The sequence below is a fragment of the Zootoca vivipara genome, chromosome 2 (genome assembly GCF_963506605.1).
Source record: "Zootoca vivipara chromosome 2, rZooViv1.1, whole genome shotgun sequence".
In the NCBI taxonomy this organism is placed as follows: domain Eukaryota; kingdom Metazoa; phylum Chordata; class Lepidosauria; order Squamata; family Lacertidae; genus Zootoca; species Zootoca vivipara.
Genome location: NC_083277.1, coordinates 3,500,638 through 3,521,121, shown reverse-complemented (window position 1 = coordinate 3,521,121; position 20,484 = coordinate 3,500,638). Strand labels below are relative to the sequence as shown.

The 20,484-nt window shown below is 44.1% G+C and overlaps 1 protein-coding gene across 1 annotated transcript; it reads right to left on the bottom strand.

The window, feature by feature from the left end:
- Positions 1-11,426: 11,426 nt before the first annotated feature.
- Positions 11,427-19,545, bottom strand: LOC118081323 (zinc finger protein 470-like). Its single transcript, XM_035107791.2, has 3 exons — positions 19,419-19,545; positions 15,992-16,239; positions 11,427-12,978 (listed from the first exon to the last, which is right to left on the bottom strand). The coding sequence occupies exon 3, from the start codon at positions 12,691-12,693 to the stop codon at positions 11,497-11,499; it is 1,197 nt and encodes a 398-aa protein (XP_034963682.1). The 5' UTR covers positions 12,694-12,978; positions 15,992-16,239; positions 19,419-19,545; the 3' UTR covers positions 11,427-11,496.
- Positions 19,546-20,484: the final 939 nt, after the last annotated feature.

Below are 20,484 nucleotides of genomic sequence, written 5' to 3'. Positions count from 1 at the left end.
ACAACCTTGTCGTATTCCTTTCCCAATTTTGAACCAGCCAGTTGTTCCATATCCAGTTCTAACTGTAGCTTCTTGTCCCACATAGAGATTCCTCAGGAGACAGATGAGGTGGTCAGGCACTCCCATTTCTTTAATAACTTGCCATAGTTTGCTGTGGTCGACATAGTCAAAGGCTTTTGCATAGTCAATGAAGCAGAAGTAGACGTTTTTCTGGAACTCTCTAGCTTTCTCCATAATCCAGTGCATGTTTGCTATTTGGTCTCTGGTTCCTCTGCCCCTTCGAAATCCAGCTTGCACTTCTGGGAGTTCTTGGTCCACATACTGCCTAAGGCTGCCTTGTATAATTTTAAGCATAACCTTGCTAGCGTGTGAAATGAGCGCAATTGTGCGGTAGTTGGAGCATTCTTTGGCACTGCCCTTCTTTGGAATTGGGATGTAGACTGATCTTCTCCATTGCTCTGGCCATTGCTGAGTTTACCAAACTTGCTGGCATATTGGGTGTAGCACCTTAACAGCATCATCTTTTAAAATTTTAAATAGTTCAGCTGGAATATCATCACTTCCACTGCCCTTGTTATTAGCAGTGCTTTCTAAGGCCCATTTGACTTCACGCTCCAAGATGTCTGGCTCAAGGTCAGCAACCTGGGGTGTACGAGACCTCCATATCTTTCTGGTATAAATCCTCTGTGTATTCTTGCCACCGCTTCTTGATGTCTTCTGCTTCTGTTAGGTCCTTACCACTTTTGTCCTTGATTATGGTAATCTTTGTACGAAATGTTCCTTACATATCTCCAATTTTCTTGAACAGATCTCTGGTTTTCCCCATTCTATTATTTTCCTCTATTTCTTTGCATTGCTCGTTTAAGAAGGCCCTCTTGTCTCTCCTTGCTATTTTTTGGAAATCTGCATTCAGTTTCCTGTATCTTTCCCTATCTCCCTTGCATTTTGCTTGCCTCCTTTCCCCCGCTATTTGTAAGGCCTCATTGGACAGCCATTTTGCTTTCTTGCATTTCCTTTTCCTTGGGATGGTTTTTGTTGCTGCCTCCTGTATAATGTTACGAGCCTCCATCCATAGTTCTTCAGGCACTCTGTCCACCAAATCTAAATCCTTAAACCTGTTCCTCACTTCCACTGCGTATTCATAAGGGATTTGATTTAGATTGTATCTTACTGGCCCAGTGGTTTTTCCTACTTTCTTCAGTTTAAGCTGGAATTTTGCTATAAGAAGCTGATGATCTGAGTTACAGTCAGCTCCAGGTCTTGTTTTTGCTGACTGTATAGAGCTTCTCCCATCTTTGGCTGCAGAGAATATAATCAATCTGATTTCAATGCTGCCCATTTGGTGATATCCATGTGTAGAGTCGTTTCTTGTGTTGTTGGAAAAGAGTGTTTGTGATGACCAGCTTGTTCTCTTGACAGAACTCTATTAGCCTTTGCCCTGCTTCATTTTGAACTCCAAGGCCAAACTTGCCAGTTGTTCCTTTTATCTCTTGATTCCCTACTTTAGCATTCCAATCCCCTGTAATGAGAAGTAAGTCTTCATAGAATTGGTCAATTTCACTTTCTTCAGCACCGGTAGTTGGTGCATAAACTTGGAATACTGTGATGTTAAAAGGTCTGCCTTGGATTCGTATCGAGATCATTCTGTCATTTTTGAGATTGCATCCCATTACAGCTTTTGCCACTCTTTTGTTGATTATGAGGGCCACTCCATTTCTTCTATGGGATTCTTGCCCACAGTAGTAGATATGATAGTCATCCGAACTGAATTCGCCCATTCCCTTCCATTTTAGTTCACTGATGCCCAGGATGTCAATATTTATTCTTGCCATCTCATTTTTCACCACATCCAGCTTACCAGGGTTCATGGTTCTTACATTCCAGGTTCCTATGCAATATTTTTCTTTACAGCATCGGACTTTCCTTTCGCTTCCAGGCATATCCGCAACTGAGCGACCTTTCGGCTTTGGCCCAGCCACTTCATCAGCTCTGAATCTACTTGTACTTGTCCTCCGCTCTTCCTCGGTAGCATGTTGGACGCCTTCCGACCTGAGGGGCTCATCTTCCAGCGTCATAACTTTTATATGCCTGTTGTCTTTGTCCATGGAGTTTTCTTGGCAGGGATACTGGAGTGGCTTGCCAGTTCCTTCTCCAGGAGGATCATGTTTAGTCAAAACTCTCCACTATAATCTGTCCATCTTGGGTGGAGCTATGCACGGCATAGCTCATAGCTTCTCTGAGTTATTCAAGCCCCTTCGCCACGACAAGGCATTGATCCATGGAGGACTATACAGGACTATAAATAAAAATGTAAATGTTCGTTTGTTCAAAATCTAAAAACTCTGAAAGTTATTCACCAATTGCTTTGAAATTTTGATACAACGTTGCATTCAATTATGCACGTTTATATATTATATATATTATATAGATGTCACACGTGTGGCAGGTAAAAACATGTTTTTTTTTAAAAAAAAGAAACGCCAACTGTTGGACGTAAAAGCAACACATGCTATACTAAATATTTTACCTCGTCCGGAATAGCTGCAACATTGCTACCAGGTGCAAGAACTGCTCATTCCGCTTTGAAATTACCATTGAACATACAATTCATTGAAATTCCCACGTGCAACATTTCCAAAGCATCCAGAATGGGGGAAGTATTTCCAGAAATGCGAACAGGGAAGGCAAGCAGGCGGGCTGTCTGCCTGCTTGTGTTCGCCGAGGAAGCGCAGTCCCATGCCGGCGGTGCGCGGCAAGGCTGCCGGGGGGAGCACTTCTTTCCCCCGCCGCCTCACCGCGCACCTCCAGCATGAGACTGGGCTTCGGAGCAGCGGTTGGCGGAGCGGCGGTTGGCCGTTGTCCCTCCGTCCAATCCCTGCGTCTCTGGGGGACATGCGCAGTGACCCAGGGACACACGGGACAGCTTGGACGCAGGGACAACTTGGACTTTATTATATAGGATAAGTCCATCCAGTTGCACGTTTTTATCTTTCCTTTAGCTAGCTTCCATTCTTCCTTTGCTGTCTTTTGATTTTCTGGCGCATTTTCTTTTTACATATTCATATAATTTCCAAGTATCAACACATTATACCATTTGCGTCCATTCTACTGATCTTATCTTGAGTTTCAAGTTAATTTCTCAATATACTCCATAAGTTTTTTCCATTCCCTGTCAAATACTTCGTCTCCTTGATGCCTAATTTCCCCTAATAATCTGGCTATTCCTGCATATTCTGTTATTTTTTTTACTCACAGTTTGAAAGGGAGTAATTAGGCTCCAGGGTTAAAACGTTATCTAAAATGTATAAGCTCTTACTTGAGTGGGATACCAAGAATGAAATCATTAAATTATCAGTGATAAGCTGGGCCAGAGATGTAGGACACAACACTGACTTTGCTTTATGGAAACAACTGTGGAAAGTAAATTTAAGATTCACAGCTTGCTACATGCTAAGGGAAAACTTCATGAAGGTGATGCAGAGGAGGTCAACCAAGATGGTCAAGGGTCTGAAACCAAGCCTTATGAGGAGTGCTTGAAGGAACTGGGGGGGGGGTATATATTTTAAGTGAAGTTTGCAGAAATCGACACTTGTGACATGGGCAGATTTTCCTGGACATTTCAGCAATTTATACCCAGAGGAGAATATTAGCCGCTTTGAGACTCCCTTTGGGTAGTGATAAAGCGGGATATCAAATCCAAACTCCTCCTCCTCCTCTTCTTCTTCTTCTGTAAAAAGGTCTTCAAGAGATTACGTAAAGTTCAGGTAGTCAGCGCCTGTTGAATCTCAGAAGGGATGCTGAGCCACAGGACAAGGGCAGCCCATCATTTTGGCAGTGAAAGGGGGAGGATAAAACTCAACTGACTCATCACACACCTTGAGCTGTCCAGATTCACTCTCCCTCCCTCCGTGCATCTTACTTCATACACATTGTAGATTATACCTTCATTACTTTAATACATAGCTAAACAAATTTACATATGAACACCAGAACATTGTATGCACTCCGTACATTTAAAATTGCTTTTCCCCTTTGAGTTTTTTGTGATGTGAAGGAGTGAACTGAGTGAAATACTTTCCATACTCCATACATTTCAATGGGTTTCCCCCTGTTTGTTGATGTTTTGCATGGCTTCTAATATCGGTGAACGTCTTTCCCTTTGTGAGTTTGTTGATGCAAAGTATGCTGTGCCTTCTAACAAACTCTTTCCACACTCCGTACATTTAAATGGTTTATACCCTGTGTTAGTTTGCGCATGTGAACTAAGGCTTGACTTCACATTCCACACATCCAATTTGTTTCTCTCCCGTGTGAGTTCACAAGGGAATCCCAGGGAGGGGAAGCCTTCTCCCTTTCCTATTATTCGGGGGTGGGCTTCTTCCCCGGGCCCCCGCCACCAAGGTCGCTAGGGGTTGTAAAGCAAGCCAGACCATTTAGCACCGACCCCATTCATTCCAGCAGCTGGCCATCACCCGCTCACTCCAAGCCCTGCGAAAAATATCACCATTATTATTATTATTACTACTACTACTACTACTTATGGTGCTGGAGGAGACTCTTGAGAGTCCCATGGACTGCAAGAAGATCAAACCTATCCATTCTGAAGGAGATCAGCCCTGAGTGCTCACTGGAAGGACAGATCGTGAAGCTGAGGCTCCAATACTTTGGCCACCTCATGAGAAGAGAAGACTCCCTGGAAAAGACCCTGATGTTGGGAAAGATGGAGGGCACTAGGAGAAGGGGACGACAGAGGACAAGATGTTTGGACAGTGTTCTCGAAGCTACGAACATGAGTTTGACCAAACTGCGGGAGGCAGTGGAAGACAGGAGTGCCTGGCATGCTATGGTCCATGGGGTCACGAAGAGTCGGACACGACTAAACAACTACTACTACTACTGCCCTAAATATCAGGGTGGCTCACAGCCGGAAACTATGGTACTAAGCACATGCTAAAAACTAGAACAAAGGTAAACCAAACCAGAGAGAACTTGATGCAAGACAGACCCAAAAAAGAAAATACCGTAACAGAACACCACCAGTAATCACATACAGCTCCCAAGTTAAAACAGTACAACGCATCATCGGAGATCTACAACCTCTCCTGGACAATGACAGCTCCCTTTCTCAAGCTCTGGGAGGAAAACCTTTCATTGCCTACCCAATCTTAAACAACTCCTCACCCACAATAATTCAACCACCAGACTTAACATGGACACTGGTACCAGAGCCTGCAATAAACCCAGATGCCAACTTTGCTTAAGTGATTGACTTTGACTTTTCACACGTCATACATTTAAATGTGAATTTGTTAAATGTGAATTTGCCTGGTGTATAGTAAGGTTTTCTTTCAATCTGAACTACGTTTAGGGCTGCCTCTACCCCTCGTGGTTCAAGTGGCTCGGGGTGCCAGGGCACCCAGCTCTGAAGGGGGCAAACCTGAGTGTCCGGGGAGGAGAGTTGTAGTCCAGGGAGAGCAGAGCCCGTCCAAGCACTGCAGGCTCTTCTACTGCAAGCTCTGCGTCCAGGCCCAGTGAGGTGATGATGAGGCGGCCACCAGCTTTCGAGGGGCCCTCCCACCCAGCGCGCATTGCCCACCCAACCCCCGGCACCTTCCTTTGCTCAGTTGCTGCCTTGTGCTCTGCTTTGATGCAAGGTGGCCGGTGGGCTTGTGGGAAAGAGGGAGGTGGGCAACGGCAAAAGGGAAGTGGAGTGCAAGGGGGCGAGTCAGGGGGGCGGTGGAAGAAGAGAGGCACCCCCTGTGGCGATTAGCCCCAGAGCCAGGCCCGAACAAGTAAGGGTTAAATTTTGTGCCAGTTAGAACCCAGAGGGGCGGGCTCAGCCAGGGTATAAAAAGCCCCTCCCTGTGGAGTTGGTAGGAGAGTCAGGAGAGAAGAGGGAGAGTTAGGAGAGGGAGAGCTAAGAGTCCGAAGTGAGAGCTGGGTCTGGGAGTGATAGGTGTAGCATTGGTGGTAGCTAGCAGACAGGATCATAGAATCATAGAGTTGGAAGAGACCACAAGGGCCATCCAGTCCAACCCCCTGCCAAGCAGGAAACACCATCAAGGCATTCTTGACATATGCCTGTCAAGCCTCTGCTTAAAGACCTCCAAAGGAGGAGACTCCACCACACTTCTTGGCAGCAAATTCCACTGTCGAACAGCTCTTACTGTCAGGAAGTTCTTCCTAAGGTTTAGGTGGAATCTTCTTTTCTAGTAGTTTGAATCCATTGCTCCGTGTCCGCTTCTCTGGAGCAGCAGAAAACAACCTTTCACCCTCCTCTATATGACATTCTTTAATATATTTGAACATGACTATCATATCACCCCTTAACCTTCTCTTCTCCAGGCTAAACATACCCAGCTCCCTAAGCCGTTCCTCATAAGGCATCGTTTCCAGGCCTTTGACCATTTTGGTTGCCCTCTTCTGGACACGTTCCAGCTTGTCAGTATCCTTCTTGAACTGTGGTGCCCAGAACTGGACACAGTACTCCAGGTGAGGTCTGACCAGAGCAGAATACAGTGGTACTATTACTTCCCTTGATCTAGATGCTATACTCCTATTGATGCAGCCCAGAATTGCATTGGCTTTTTTAGCTGCTGCATCACACTGCTGACTCATGTCAAGTTTGTGGTCTACCAAGACTCCTAGGTCCTTTTCACATGTACTGCTCTCAAGCCAGGTGTCTCCCATCCTGTATTTGTGCCTTTAATTTTTTTATTTTTTATTTGCCCAAGTGCAGTACTTTACATTTCTCCTTGTTAAAATTCATCTTGTTTGCTTTGGCCCAGTTGTCTAATCTGTTAAGGTCATTCTGAAGTGTGATCCTGTCCTCTGGGGTATTAGCCACCCCACCCAATTCCGTGTCATCTGCAAACTTGCTCAGGATGCCCTCAAGCCCATCATCCAAGTCATTGATGAAGGTGTTGAATAAGACTGGGCCCAAGGCAGAACCCTGTGGCACCCCACTAGTCACTTCTCTCCAGGATGAAGAGGAGTTATTGTGAAACTTGTTGTGTTTATTAATTAGCTGTTTTTAGCAGTAGTAGGCCGGTAACTTTATAGCGGTAATAGGCCGGTATAGGTCATCTATTATAAGTTTATTGAACACTGTTTATTATCCAGCAACCGCAAGCCTTTGTACACAATAAAGCAACTTGTTTATTCACATCCTCCTCGTCTGTGGCAAATAAAACGAGCAGGTACCAGTTAGCAGTCTGGTGGGGTACCATTTGTCATTGGTGTAGTACTCATAGACCGTGAAACGTCCGGGGGTGCTGCACAGTTGTGCAGAGACTGTGACATAAAGTGGTGGCAGCGTCGGGATTCGAGAAAGATTTGAAGTTGTTAGCAAAAGGCGGGAGGTGTAGAGATTGAACGGAATTAAACGTAAAGTGTTGAGCCTCTACAATCCAGTCAGGAAGGGGATCGCATACACCTGGAAAGGGAGTGGGTGAATTCAGGAAAGGATTGCCTTGCCCCTAGGGTGTGATTGCTCCTAAAGCTGAGGGATTGTGAGAGGAATACAAACTTGCGTTGCATTTGAAACTATTTCTGGCGGAAAGGTTTTTAGTAAAAGGTCAGGATAAAGTACACTGAATAAAGTTGACTGAAAGAACTTGATGTGTGACTTTAGACCTAAGCTGAGGAAACCAAGCCTGAAGAAATCGTGAGCGGAAACATTTCAGATTCAAGTGGTAGGGACTTTACCTACTTTCTATCTCTGGGCTAACAACATCTGCACAGCTTTCGTCACATACCGTACATAAAAAATAGTCTTTTCTGCTCTCTTGGAATTTCAGCACCTACAATTCCTAATATAAAAGCCTCTAGGATGTTTTTTTGGGGGTAAAAGTTATTTTGAACTTTTTTTTCAGTTCATTGTATATCATTTCCCATAATGCTTTTATGATCTTACACGTCCACCACATATGATAAAAAGTGCTTTCTTTTTCTTTACATTTCCAACAGGTATTTGTACCTACAATTCTACGATTCTATGCAGCCCTTCATTTGAGAAATCCTGGGTTATGCTTTGGGGGCTTATAACACAGGCAAAACACCCCCACATGTCCTGAGACGGTTGTTTTCCTACCTGAGCTGGCTGCACACCTGCTGCTTCCATGCCACCACAAAGAGGGGGCATTTGCAGGGGCATGCAGGACGTCCCTCCGGGCCCTGCAAGGTGGTGGAAACAGAACGTTGAAAGCAGATTTGTTGTTGCTTTTTGTGATTGGAACTTGGAACGTTCTGTCACCCCACGTGACTCCAGCAGCAGCGCCTCCCTCTTCCTCCTCCCGCAAGAGGAGGCGAGGAGAGCAGAAATTGCGTTTGAGTGGCAAGCGAAATGCAGTATTCCGGGAGAGGAAAAACCAATGGTCTGGGGTTGCAGCAACTCCTGGCTGGATGGATGGGGAGGCCACGCCGATCTCTCTCTCTGTTTCACACACACCATTTCCTTTTTCTTTTTTTACAAATTTAAACAGATAAATGTATATTTTGTATTTGAACTTAAAATTGACTCCCCCCCCCCACGGTTCATTTCATTAACTCTTTTCTAATACATAATCTATTCTCCCCTCCCCCCTTTCTCGTTTTCCCAGTTTTATATCAAATTATTGTTAATTGCTCTTTAAATACTCCATTAGCCTGTCCATGTTGCATCAGTTCAGGGCCTATGCACTTACCTGTTGATTTTATTGCATTGCATATGAGTGTGCAAGTATAGCTCAGGCGACCCAAAATAAGCAAAGAGATGGAACAATATGAAATTTACTGCATGTACTGTTTTAAGAGAAAATATGATGAAAATGATGTACAGGTGGTACTTACCGCCAGTAAAACTTGCTAAGATTTACCATAATCAAGATAATAAGTGTTGGAAATGTAAAAAGGTGGAAGGAACAGTCTATCATATGTGGTGGACTTGCCCATTAGTTAAGGACTTCTGGGATAAGATTTATAATGAATTAAAAAAGGTGTTGAAAAACACCTTTGTTAAGAAACCAGAGTCCTTTCTATTGGGTATAGTAGGAAAAGAATTACCTATGAAAGATGTAAATCTGTTTTTATATGCCACAACCACAGCCAGAATATTGTTAGCAAAGGACTGGAAGACTCAGAAGATACCTACAGTGGAGGAATGGCAAATGAAGATGTTGGACTATATGGAACTTGCTGACCTGACTGGAAGACTATGCGACCGGGGAGAGGAGAAGGTGGAAGAAGACTGGAAGAAATTCAGAATTTACTATAAAAAATATTGTAGAATTGAAGTATGAGGAGAAATATAAGCAATTGTGAAGTTGCAGGTTAAGAAATTAAGTGAGAGATATTTGAAAATAGGTTAGAATATTATAACGGATAGCAAAGTTGAGGAAAGAATTAATTGTAAATGTATTAAGTTTAGAAAATAAGATATAGAATCTGCTAAGAATGTTATGCAATGAACCGTTAGAAGGGGGACTTGGGGAAGTCCACTATTGAGAAAAAGGGAATGGACAGTTAGATGTTTTTTTTAAAAAAATTCTTCATTGTTTTTATCTTTCATTATTGTTTTCTGTTTTTTAATATGGGTGTTATAATAATGTATGATTATACAGATGTTACTTTCTTCTTTTTATAAAATTTAATAAAAAATAATTTTTAAAAAAGAGAGATGGAACAATTCCCCTATGAGGAAAGTTTGCAGCTTTTGTGGGCTTTTTAATTCAAAGCAGGGCAGTCCAACCCCTCAGACCAAGCGGGTAGCAATAATACCTTGACATGGGACCCAGGGGCCACTCACCGAATTAGATTTGTTGTTTAGTCATGTCCGACTCTTCGTGACCCTATGAACCATAGCACGCCAGGCACTCCTGTCTTCCACTGCCTCCCACAGTTTGGTCAAACTCACGTTCGTAGCTTCGAAAACACTGTCCAGCCATCTCGTCCTCTGTCGTCCCCTTCTCCTAGTGCCCTCCATCTTTCCCAACACCAGGGTCTTTTCCAGGGAAAAGAATTAGATTTAGGGATGTGTGTTTATACTCCCCCCCTCCATATCAGCACAGAGAATATTTAGGGTTCAGGGAAGACTTGCAGTCTCGTCGTTTTATTTAGCATGTTTATTTACTTAAGCAAGCGCAATTCAAGATTACAAAGGAGAAAAACTCATACAGAAAATGCCACCTAGCAAATTACCACAAAAGTAACAAATACGGTAATTCCCTAGGCACAGGCCTGATTCTATCAACAAGAGAAGACAGTTGGTTCCCCAGAAGGTAGCAATATCTATACCCCGTCTCCCCTCTGAAGAGGAAATTTTTACAATACACATTCAAAATGATTGGTCATCTTCACAATTGCCAGAGGGAAATATCTCTTTTAGACCAAAGGAAAGCTATCCGATTTGTAGGAGATCTGTACACATGAAAAGAAAGCAATCGTTCTAATATGAAGGCTACGCATACAGCTGTTTTCATTGAAACATCCTTTACTTTGATATTTGATGTGCTTAGACTAAAAGTTGGCACTCAGTAGATGTGGATTTCTGCTAGGTCACATAGTTCTTTTTCAGTCTACACAGATATTAATTGGCACATCAGTCCTTTAATTTGCTGAGCAGTTTGTTATAAAGATTTTATTGTTGACAACAGAGAGACGCTTTGAGGCTTGGCTTGTTTAGAAAGGCCAGGGGGTTGGAACGCACTGCTTGGCACTTCCGTCAAGGGAGCTCCTGGGTCCTTCACCAGCTCTCTGGACACTGAACTGAATTACGCTGGAGAAAATGGGGTATTCTGGCTATGTGGTCTAGGCCTGCTCCTTTTTCTTTGTGGAAGTGGAAGAACACAGGACACCCACAACAGCACAACAAACCACTGGTGTTTGTGGGTGTTTAAACGGCCCTTTTGTGATTTGGAAAGTTATGAATGATTGACGCCATATCAGCAGATCAGGCTAGCGATACGACTGCCCCGTAAACAAACCAGAATGAATGCCCAATGACACCAGATTTAGTCTCACCGCCATGCTTTAACTGCGGAGGAATGCGGAATAATCTGAATAAGCAAGACATCTGGAAGAGACTATAGGCTTAATAAGGCCTGGACAGAAGCTTTTAACCACAGTGATCAATTCTGCTGTCTCTCTCATATGAGAGATAGTAAGGGCCTCACTGTGACAGAACCTCCGCAGAAGTGGAAGGATATGGGACATCCATAACGGTCAAACCCATCATGGAAAAAACTGGTCTCCCCCACCTGTTTATTACAATTCTTCCATAATACATATAACAAAAATGTTAGTATGCATTGCTTATTCCATAACTTTCTGTAATAAACAAAATGAGACAAAAACAAAGGTGGGGGAGAGGAAAGAGCAAGACATAAAAGAAAAGAAGCTAATAATCTGCAAGTTCATGGTGCTATATAACAGATGATTGGACTAGATGACCCCTGGGGGACCCTTCCAACACTACAATTCTAGGGAGAGAGGAACTTTCAATCCGTGGGTCAATACATTTCATTCTAATTCAAGCTGTTGCAAATTCCATGCTATTTCATATGGCTGATCCATTGTATGGGTTCTTTGATGTGAAGTAAATTTGCAGCTTGTACTGAAGCTCTTTCCACACTCAGCGCATATACAGGGTTTCTCTCCCATGTTTTTCTGATGTAAAGTAAGACTCCTACGAGAATTAAAACTCTTTCCACACTCCAGACATTTGAATGGTTTCTCCCCTGTGTGGGTTTTTTCATGTGAACTAAAGTTTGCCTTTCGACTGAAGCTCTTTCCACACTCCAAACACGTGTGTGGTTTTTCTTCTGTGTGGATTCTTTGATGTTTAGTAAGTGCTCCATTATCCATGAAACCCTTTCCACACTCCAGACATTTGTGTGGCTTCTCCCGTTTATGGATTCTCTGATGTGAAGTAAGGTGCCCAGTTTGACTGAAGCGCTTTCCACACTCCATGCATTGATATGGTTTCTCTCCTGTGTGAGTTCTTTGATGTGAAGTTAAGCGTCCATTTTGACTGAAGCTCTTTCCACATTCGTGGCATTCGTAAGGTTTCTCCCCCGTGTGGGTTCTCTGATGTAAACGAAGGTGTCCACTCTGACTGAATCTCTTTCCACACTCTTTGCATTCATATGGTTTCTCCCCTGTGTGGGTTCTCTGATGTGAAGTTAGGAGGCCACTCTGACTAAACCTCTTTCCACATTCACGACATTCGTATGGTTTCTCCCCAGTGTGGGTTCTCTGATGTAAAGTAAGGTGTCCACTCTGACTGAACCGCTTTCCGCACACTGTGCATATATAGGGTTTTTCTCCCGTGTGGGTTCTTTCATGTGAAATAAGGTTTCCAATGTAACTGAAGCTCTTTCCACACTGCGTGCATTCATATGGCTTCTCTCCTGTGTGGGTTCTTTGATGTAAACTAAGGTGTCCACTCTGGCTGAAGCTCTTTCCACACTCCGTACATGTATACGGTTTGTCTCCTGTGTGGGTTCTTTCATGTGTACTAAGGTTTCCAATGAAACTGAAGCTCTTTCCACACTGCATGCATTCATGTGGCTTATCTCCTGTGTGGGTTCCTTCATGTGCCGTAAGGCTTCTGCTATGTGCATAACTCCACATGTATTTATATGGTTTCATCCCTGTGTTGGCTATTTGATGTTCAGGAAGTGCTTCCTTAGCAAACTCTTGCTGCCCTCCTTGCATTTATATGGCTTCTCCCCTGGTGTGGGCTCCGCAATATTTATTTAACTTTGGTTTATTTTAGAATATCCCGCCTCCCCACCCCAGGGCCCTTTTCCCTTGCTTATTGTCCCTTTGTCATATTCCACTGGGATCAAGATTTCATAGATAGCAGCAACATGGAAGGGTTTCTCTCTCTGGTTTCCTTTGTGCCTCAAAGGTATCCTTGGATTTCTAGACGTGTTTTCTCCCTTCTTTCTGCTCACACCACATATGAATTCCTATAATTTTAGTTTTCCTGCTTTTGACCTGTTTGGGGAAATAAGAAATGGACATGAAAACCTGTTAGGTGTTCAAGCCTGCTACTCTATTAATCATCTTCAGAGTTTTCTCTCTTCCTTTTTCTATGCCCTGCTGAATAAATTGATTATGCTACTGTCTGAAGACAATAACATAAATTCCTTTCTCTTCCCTCTTGATACCTCTCTTCATCTCCCAAGCACACCTCTCTCTTTCACATGTGTGGGTTTATGAGGAGGAGGGTAAGGTCGAACAGACTAACTTCTTAGGAGAAAAGAGAAGATTGTTATCTACTTTCAGTGTTTTTAGCTGGGAATGTGGAGACTGTGCTTCATCCGGGGGCATTGAATTTGACTTTCACAAGTGCCATCTGTGGGCATCAGATTAGTGAGCCCCGAATTAGGCATACACACAGCCTCTGACTTTTTTTAGTTTAGGACTGCTCTTCTATGTTTTTAAGGTGCTTCCTGCTTTTGTCTTATAGAGCTGTCGACCTAGAAACTGTTTTATGTTCTTGGTTGCCTTGTGTTGCACACCCAGTAAGAGAGTAAACTGAAGTTAAAAATGCATACAGTGGAACCTCGGGTTGCGAACGTGATCCGTGCGGAAGGCACGTTCGCAACCCACAGCGACACGTCTGTGCATGTGCGTGATGCGATTCAGCGCTTCTGCGCATGCGCAAAGTGCGATTTAGTGCTTCTGTGCATGCACCGAAACCTGGAAGTAACCTGTTCCGGTACTTCCGGGTTCGGCGCGTCCGTAACCCGAAAACGCGCAACCCGCGGCGATAGCAACCTGAGGTATGACTGTACCAACAAATAAACATTCTTGCAATATATCTTATGGCTTTGTGTGTCCTGCACAAACATCTCCCCCCCCCCTTACAAAGCAGGAGATGAGCTCAGATTTCAGCAACAGGGGCCATTCCTCCTCATAAAGCAAAAGCATAACTGCTATTCATGACAAAAATTTTTTAAAAAATCCTTCCAGCAGCACCTTAAAGACCAACTAAGTTTTTTATTTTGCTATGAGCTTTTGTGTGCATGCACACTTCTTCAGAAAGGTATCTGAAGAAGTGTGCATGCACACAAAAGCTCATACGAAAATTTTCGACTACGTCAGACCCACACGGCTACCTACCTGTAACTACTGCTATTCATGACATTCACAAGACCATATAACACTGGTCCTAAAAGACCTACATTGGCTCCCAGTACATTTCTGAGTACAATTCAAAGTGTTGGTGCTGACCTTTAAATCCCTAAACAGCACCAGCCCTGTATACCTCTCTACCCCCCATCCTTCTGCCCAGACACTGAGGTCCAGCACCGAGGGTCTTCTGGCAGTTCCCTCACTGCGAGAAGTGAGGTTGCAGGGAACAAGGCAGAGGGCCTTCTCGGTAGTGGCGCCCGCCCTGTGGAACACCCTCCCATCAGATGTCAAGGGAATAAACAACTATCCGACTTTTAGAAGACATCTGAAGGCAGCCCTGTACAGGGAAGTTTTTAATGTTTGATGTTTTATTACAGGGTGGATAAAAATCAATGTTTTTTTAAAAAACCCCACAAAAAATTAGATTTTTTTGATTTAAATCGGATTTTTTTTAATTTAAATCGATTTTTTTGATTTAAATCAGATTTTTTTTTTTAAATAAAATGCTTTTTGAGGAAAATATATTACCATCCAAAGGTTATTCTATCATGAAATAAAGATTAGTTTTTTTAATTATGTAGAATAAGGTTGCATATGTTTAATTTTTTGGGTAAATAAATTCCATTAATCCATTCACAATGTCATGCTCTTCCAGAGGTTTTTGTAAGATTTTTGGGCAGTTCCTCTGCCTACAAGATATTATCACAGATACTTGGTTTACTTTTGCAGTTCTCAAAACTGAATTTGACTCAACAGAGATCACATGCCTCTTCCTCACAGCAAAAATGTTATAACATGCACAGAGTTGAGAAAAAGACCTTAATCCTATTGTTCTACAAACCTATGAATACAGAAACAACCCCTTCAGTGCTAAGTTTCAAGAAGTTCAGTGAATAGAATAGAAACAATATTTTTCTGATTGTTTGGAGTGGACAGTATTTAAGTTTTTCATGTGTAGGCTGGGCTGACAGTCTAAGTTTCTTAAAATATATATATATTGTTTTTGTTTAGCCAAATTAGTTAACAAACATGGATGTTTGTTTAAGCAAATAACATATGCTGTAATGTTATTGTTTCAGTTGAATAAATCTATTTAAATTGTTATTATTAAGGTAATGATTATTTTTCTCCTTCCTAAGTACAACAGTAAAGTTGTCCAAATATGAATGATTAACCTATTAAACTGGGGATAAAAAACTAATATGAAAAGTTGTTATTCTAAAAATCTTCATCTACTTGCATATTAAAGTTATACCAGCAAGAATTAGTCTTTATGTAGAAAACTATGATTTAAATCAAGCCTTACTGACTAGTGATTTAAATCGTGATTTAAATCAGTTTGATTTAAATCAAATCCACCCTGTTTTATTATACTTTTATATTTGTCGGAAGCTGCCCAGAGTGGCTGGGGAAACCCAGCCAGATGGGTGGGGTATATATTATTATTATTATTATTATTATTATTATTATTATTATTATTATTTCTGGCTGCAACAGAAATCCCAACCACACTCATGCCAAGGCTGCAAGTTAGATCCCCGTATGAGACAGCTGCACGTTCCTGCATTGTAGGGGGTGAGACTACATGACCCTCAGGGTCTCTTCCAACTCTACGTTTCTACGATTCTAATTCACTGGCTAACAAGTGTTGGGTTACTGTATGTGGGGCTCTATGTGGGGCTCTACCTTGGGAAAGTGCTCAGAAACTTCAGCTGGATCAAAAGAACTGCAATCAGATTGTTAACCAGGGCTGGTTATGGGGGGGCCATAAGACTTCCTTGTTACAACAACTGCACCGGATGGCAGTCTGCCTCCTGGCACAATTGAAAGCAAGCTATCTTAAAGACTGTATTCCCTCCTAAGAACCTACCTGGGTTTTGAGATCTGCAGTGGAGGCCCTTTTTCTCTGTCCCGCTACCCTCCCTGGCACATTGGGTGGGGACACGGGAGAGGGCCTTCTTGGTGGCTGCTCCCCCACTTTTGAATTGCCTCCCTAGAAAAGCCAGAGAAGCTCTTTCCTTGGTGTCTTTCCGCCGGCAGGTGAATACTTTCTTGTCCCAATGGGCTTTCGGAAACTTTTTCGCTGTTCTTATTTTATCTGTAAGTCGCCTTGAGTCTCTGTCAGGAGAAAAGGTGGGGTATAAATAAATATAACAACAACTATAACAACAACAACCACCACCACCACCACCACCATCTGGTAAGGTGGGCTGGTCTGAGAAAGGTTTAGCTGCCCCAACCACAACCACAACCTCAACCCTAAACCAACCCTAGCTGTCATACTGCCCCACCTTACACAACTCTTGTGAGACTGTACTTTGAACACTCAGCCAATAATTTCTACTTTCTACCTTCGCTGTATTCTTTTCCGGACCCAAAGTTTCCGGACTCATGGTTTTAGGCATGCCTCCTGAGGCACGTAAAAGTCAGCATGTCTTTTTCATCTGCAATTCTGCTGACAATTTAACAGGATGCAAATTTCATTTAAGAAGTAGTGAGGCCTGCTCTCTCTCTCTCTCTCTCTCTCTGTGTGTGTGTGTGTGTGTGTGTGTATTTGTGTCAATGGTGTCTCCAAAAAAATTGTACACATTACTTGGGAAGACAGGCGAACTAATGCCAGTGTCCTGGAAGAGGCAAAGATCACCAGTGTTGAAGCAATGATTCTTCAACATAAACTTTGTTGGACTGGTCATGTTGTGCGAATGCCTGATGATCGTCTTCCAAAGCAACTACTCTATTCCGAACTTAAAAATGGAAAGCGTAATGCTGGTACTCAACAAAAGAGGTTTAAAGACTGTCTCAAGGCAATTTTTTTTATTTTTTAAAAAGTAGTATAAACACCAGCAATTGGGAAGCACTTACCTGCGAGCGCTCCAATTGGAGAACAACCTTTACCAAAGGTGTCATGGGCTTTGAAGAAACTCGAACTCAGGACGCAAGGGAGAAATGTGCTAAGAGGAAGGCACGCTTGGCAAACCCTCACTGTGATCAACTCCTGCTTGGAAACCTACGCCCCTACTGTGGAAGGATGTGTGGATCCAGAATTGGCCTCCACAGTCTCTTACGGACTCACTGTTAAGACCGTGTTTGTGGAAAACAATCTTTCTCGGCTATGAGTGATCACCAAAGAAGAAGAATTTGTGTGTTACCGGAGAGGGTGGTAGTGGAAGCCCCAGAAGAGAAGGACCCTTCAACTCAGCACCATTCTGCCCGGAGCCAGTCCTGCAAGAGAAGCGCAGACCAGGAATTCCCTCCATCAAACACCTGGGGAAGTCCAGGTGAGGAGGGAAGCAAATATTCTTTATTTCTTCCAGCCTTTTTAACAAGGCCACTGACAGCCTGGTTCTCAGGACGCTAGTCAGTTACAAACGCCACCCTTTGCTTAGCAGGAAGGAAGCCGACCCGGCTCCTTTATTTTCGGGTCAAGGAAAAAAAGCAAAGAGAAGATTGGAAAGATTTTTAAATGTATTTTTAAAATTATGCTAAAACTGAGTATTAGGAGTGGATTTAGAAGTGTATACCGTGTTTCTCATATTTTAAGGCATCCCCAAAAAATAAGCCATGACAGGATTTCTAAGGGTTAGTGAAAAATAAGACATACCCCGAAAATAAGCCATGTCGTGTAGCCCCGACCGAGCGAGAGGCGAAGGCGCGGGACCCAGCAGGAGCTCCCTGCCTGCTTCCCCGAGCCGTCGCGCATCGGGGGACAGAGCCGAAGATCGGCGGGCGCTCCTTGCTGGGCTTGACAAGCCCGGGAAACAGCGCCCGCCGATCTTCGGCCCTGTGCTGTGTGACAGGCGGGGGTGGGGGAGAAGCGGAGATCGTTCTCCGCTCTCCCCCCATCCCCGCCTGTCACCGAAGATCGGCGGGCGCTCCTAGCTGGGCTTGACAAGCCCGGCAAACAGCGCCCGCCGACCTTTGCTGTGTGACAGGCGGGGGTGGGGGGAAGCGGAGATCGTTCTCCGCTCTCCCCCCATCCCCGCCTGTCACCGAAGATCGGCGGGCGCTCCTAGCTGGGCTTGACAAGCCCGGCAAACAGCGCCCGCCGACCTGTGCTGTGTGACAGGCGGGGGTGGGGGGGAAGCGGAGATCGTTCTCCGCTCTCCGCCCACCCCCGCCTGTCACCGAAGATCGGCGGGCGCTGTTTGCTGGGCTTGACAAGCCCGGCAAACAGCGCCCGCGTGCACTTTATTAAAAAATAAGACATCCCTCAAAAATAAGCCATGTCGTGTTTTTTTGAAGAAAAAATTAATATAAGACATGACTTATAATATGAGAAACACGGTAGAAACTGCAGGTTTATGAATTATGCAAAATTAGTTGTTATATTGAGAGAATGGAAATGGGAAGAATTTAAAATTAAGAAGCAGAACTTGCTAAAGAAGAGCAGAAATGAACCGCAGATAGGGGAAGTTTGAGGAAGTCCCCTTTTAGAATGTTAAAGGAAAACGAGTATTGTATCGTAGTTTTTTTTTATTTGTTATTTTTTATGTTGTTTTTAGGTTTGTATTACGTTTGTATTATGTGTTGTCGGTTGTGTTTAATTAGAAAACGAATAAAAATTATTATTATTTTAAAAAAGCAAAGAGCAGTTCACCTAACATGAAAACAACATCCCTGAAAACAAAGCAACCAAAGATCCCAAACAAACTATACCGCCTTATTAACTTTTTAATACGTTCATTAGTTTTTACTCTCCTTCCCCAGAGGTTTTTAAGCAGAGGTTGGCTTTAGATGCAGGGGGTTGGACTAGATGACCCATGGGGGTCCCTGCAAGCTCTATAAGATTATATGATTCCATTACAGGAAAGGAGCAGAGGCCTCTAACCTTCGCGCTTCCCAACCACGCCATTGAGGGCTGTTGGAAGGGACCCAGTGCTCGCTGCAGCTGGATAAGCCTGGATTCTCTTTGAGATGGGGGGGTCCCCCTTCGTTCCTCTTTTTTTGTGGGGAAGGGGAGGCAGGAGGAGTCGTGCTCCTGCCTGCTCTCTCCCTCCCCCCATCCCGCTCGGGCAAGGCTGTTTCCTCTGCATCCAGGCGCTTGCTTCCCACCCCCACCCCCACCCCGTACATCCAATGTCGTCTGAGCTCTGGGATTTGGGGGCCGGAGGAGGGGGGGCTTCAAAGGATTTGGTGCAACAGAGAGCCATGCAGCCGCCCGGCCTCCACTTTGCAGCTCCTTTGCATGGATTAGCGCCCCCCCTCCACCCCGACCTTCTCCGTGGATCCTTCCTTTCCCATTCCAAAAAATACAGCAAATAAAAATAGAATTACCCTCCCCTCTCTGGCCCTTTTACCTGTTTGACCTCTCCAGGCACCAGCCTCCTCCCCCTCGACGAGAAGACGATTTCCTTCCCTGCACAAAAAAGAGGAAAATAAAAATAAAGGGAGGGACTGTGACCCCCTCCTCCTCCTCCTCCTCCTCCTCCTGCCCCTCTAGGAATCGCAAACCCTGGCCGGAAACCGTCTCTCGCCACTCAACCGCCTCTTTCCACGCATTTCAAGTGCGTCACTCGCAACTTCGGGTTCCTTTTCGAACGCAGAGGGGGGGGTGGAGCCGTAGAGCTATTGCGTACTCCTGCCTGCGTTCGAGTGGGAACCGGAAGTGGTGATGCTGCGCGCGCGCACGCACACACACAGCGGGCGAAGGGCGAAGGGCTGAAAGGAGCTGAAAGATTTAAGCATTGCAAAAGCTGAGTATAAGTGGGGAGAGAAATTGTTGTTTTTATTTTTATTTTTATTTTATCGCCCTATACCAGGCATCTCCAAACTTTGGCCCTCCAGATGTTTTGGCCTACAACTCCCATGATGCCTAGCTAACAGGACCAGTGGTCGGGGAAGATGGGAATTGTGGTCCAAAACATCTGGAGGGCCAAAGTTTGGAGATGCCTGCCCTATACCTACCTGCAAGTCTAGAAACTAGAACTTGTTGACCTCCAAGGAATCTGGATGATGGAAGATGAAAGTCATAGAATCAATCATAGAATCATAGAGTTGGAAGAGACCACAAGGGTCATCCAGTCCAACCCCCGGCCAAGCAGGAAACACCATCAAAGCATTCTTGACATATGCCTGTCAAGCCTCTGCTTAAAGACCTCCAAAGAAGGAGACTCCACCACACTCCTTGGCAGCAAATTCCACTGCCGAACAGCTCTTACTGTCAGGAAGTTCTTCCTCATGTTTAGGTGGAATCTTCTTTCTTGTAGTTTGAATCCATTGCTCCGTGTCCGCTTCTCTGGAGCAGCAGAAAACAACCTTTCTCCCTCCTCCTTCACAAGGCATATAATCAAACTGAAACTTGCTCCTGCATGACGCAGTGATGGCCACCCAGTTGGGTGGCTTTTAAAGAGGATTAGACAAATT

What these genes read in the sequence shown, in the direction of transcription:
- LOC118081323 (XM_035107791.2), bottom strand. Translation starts at nt 12,693, where the DNA reads ATGCAAGGAGGGCAGCAAGAGTTTGCTAAGGAAGCACTTCCTGAACAT.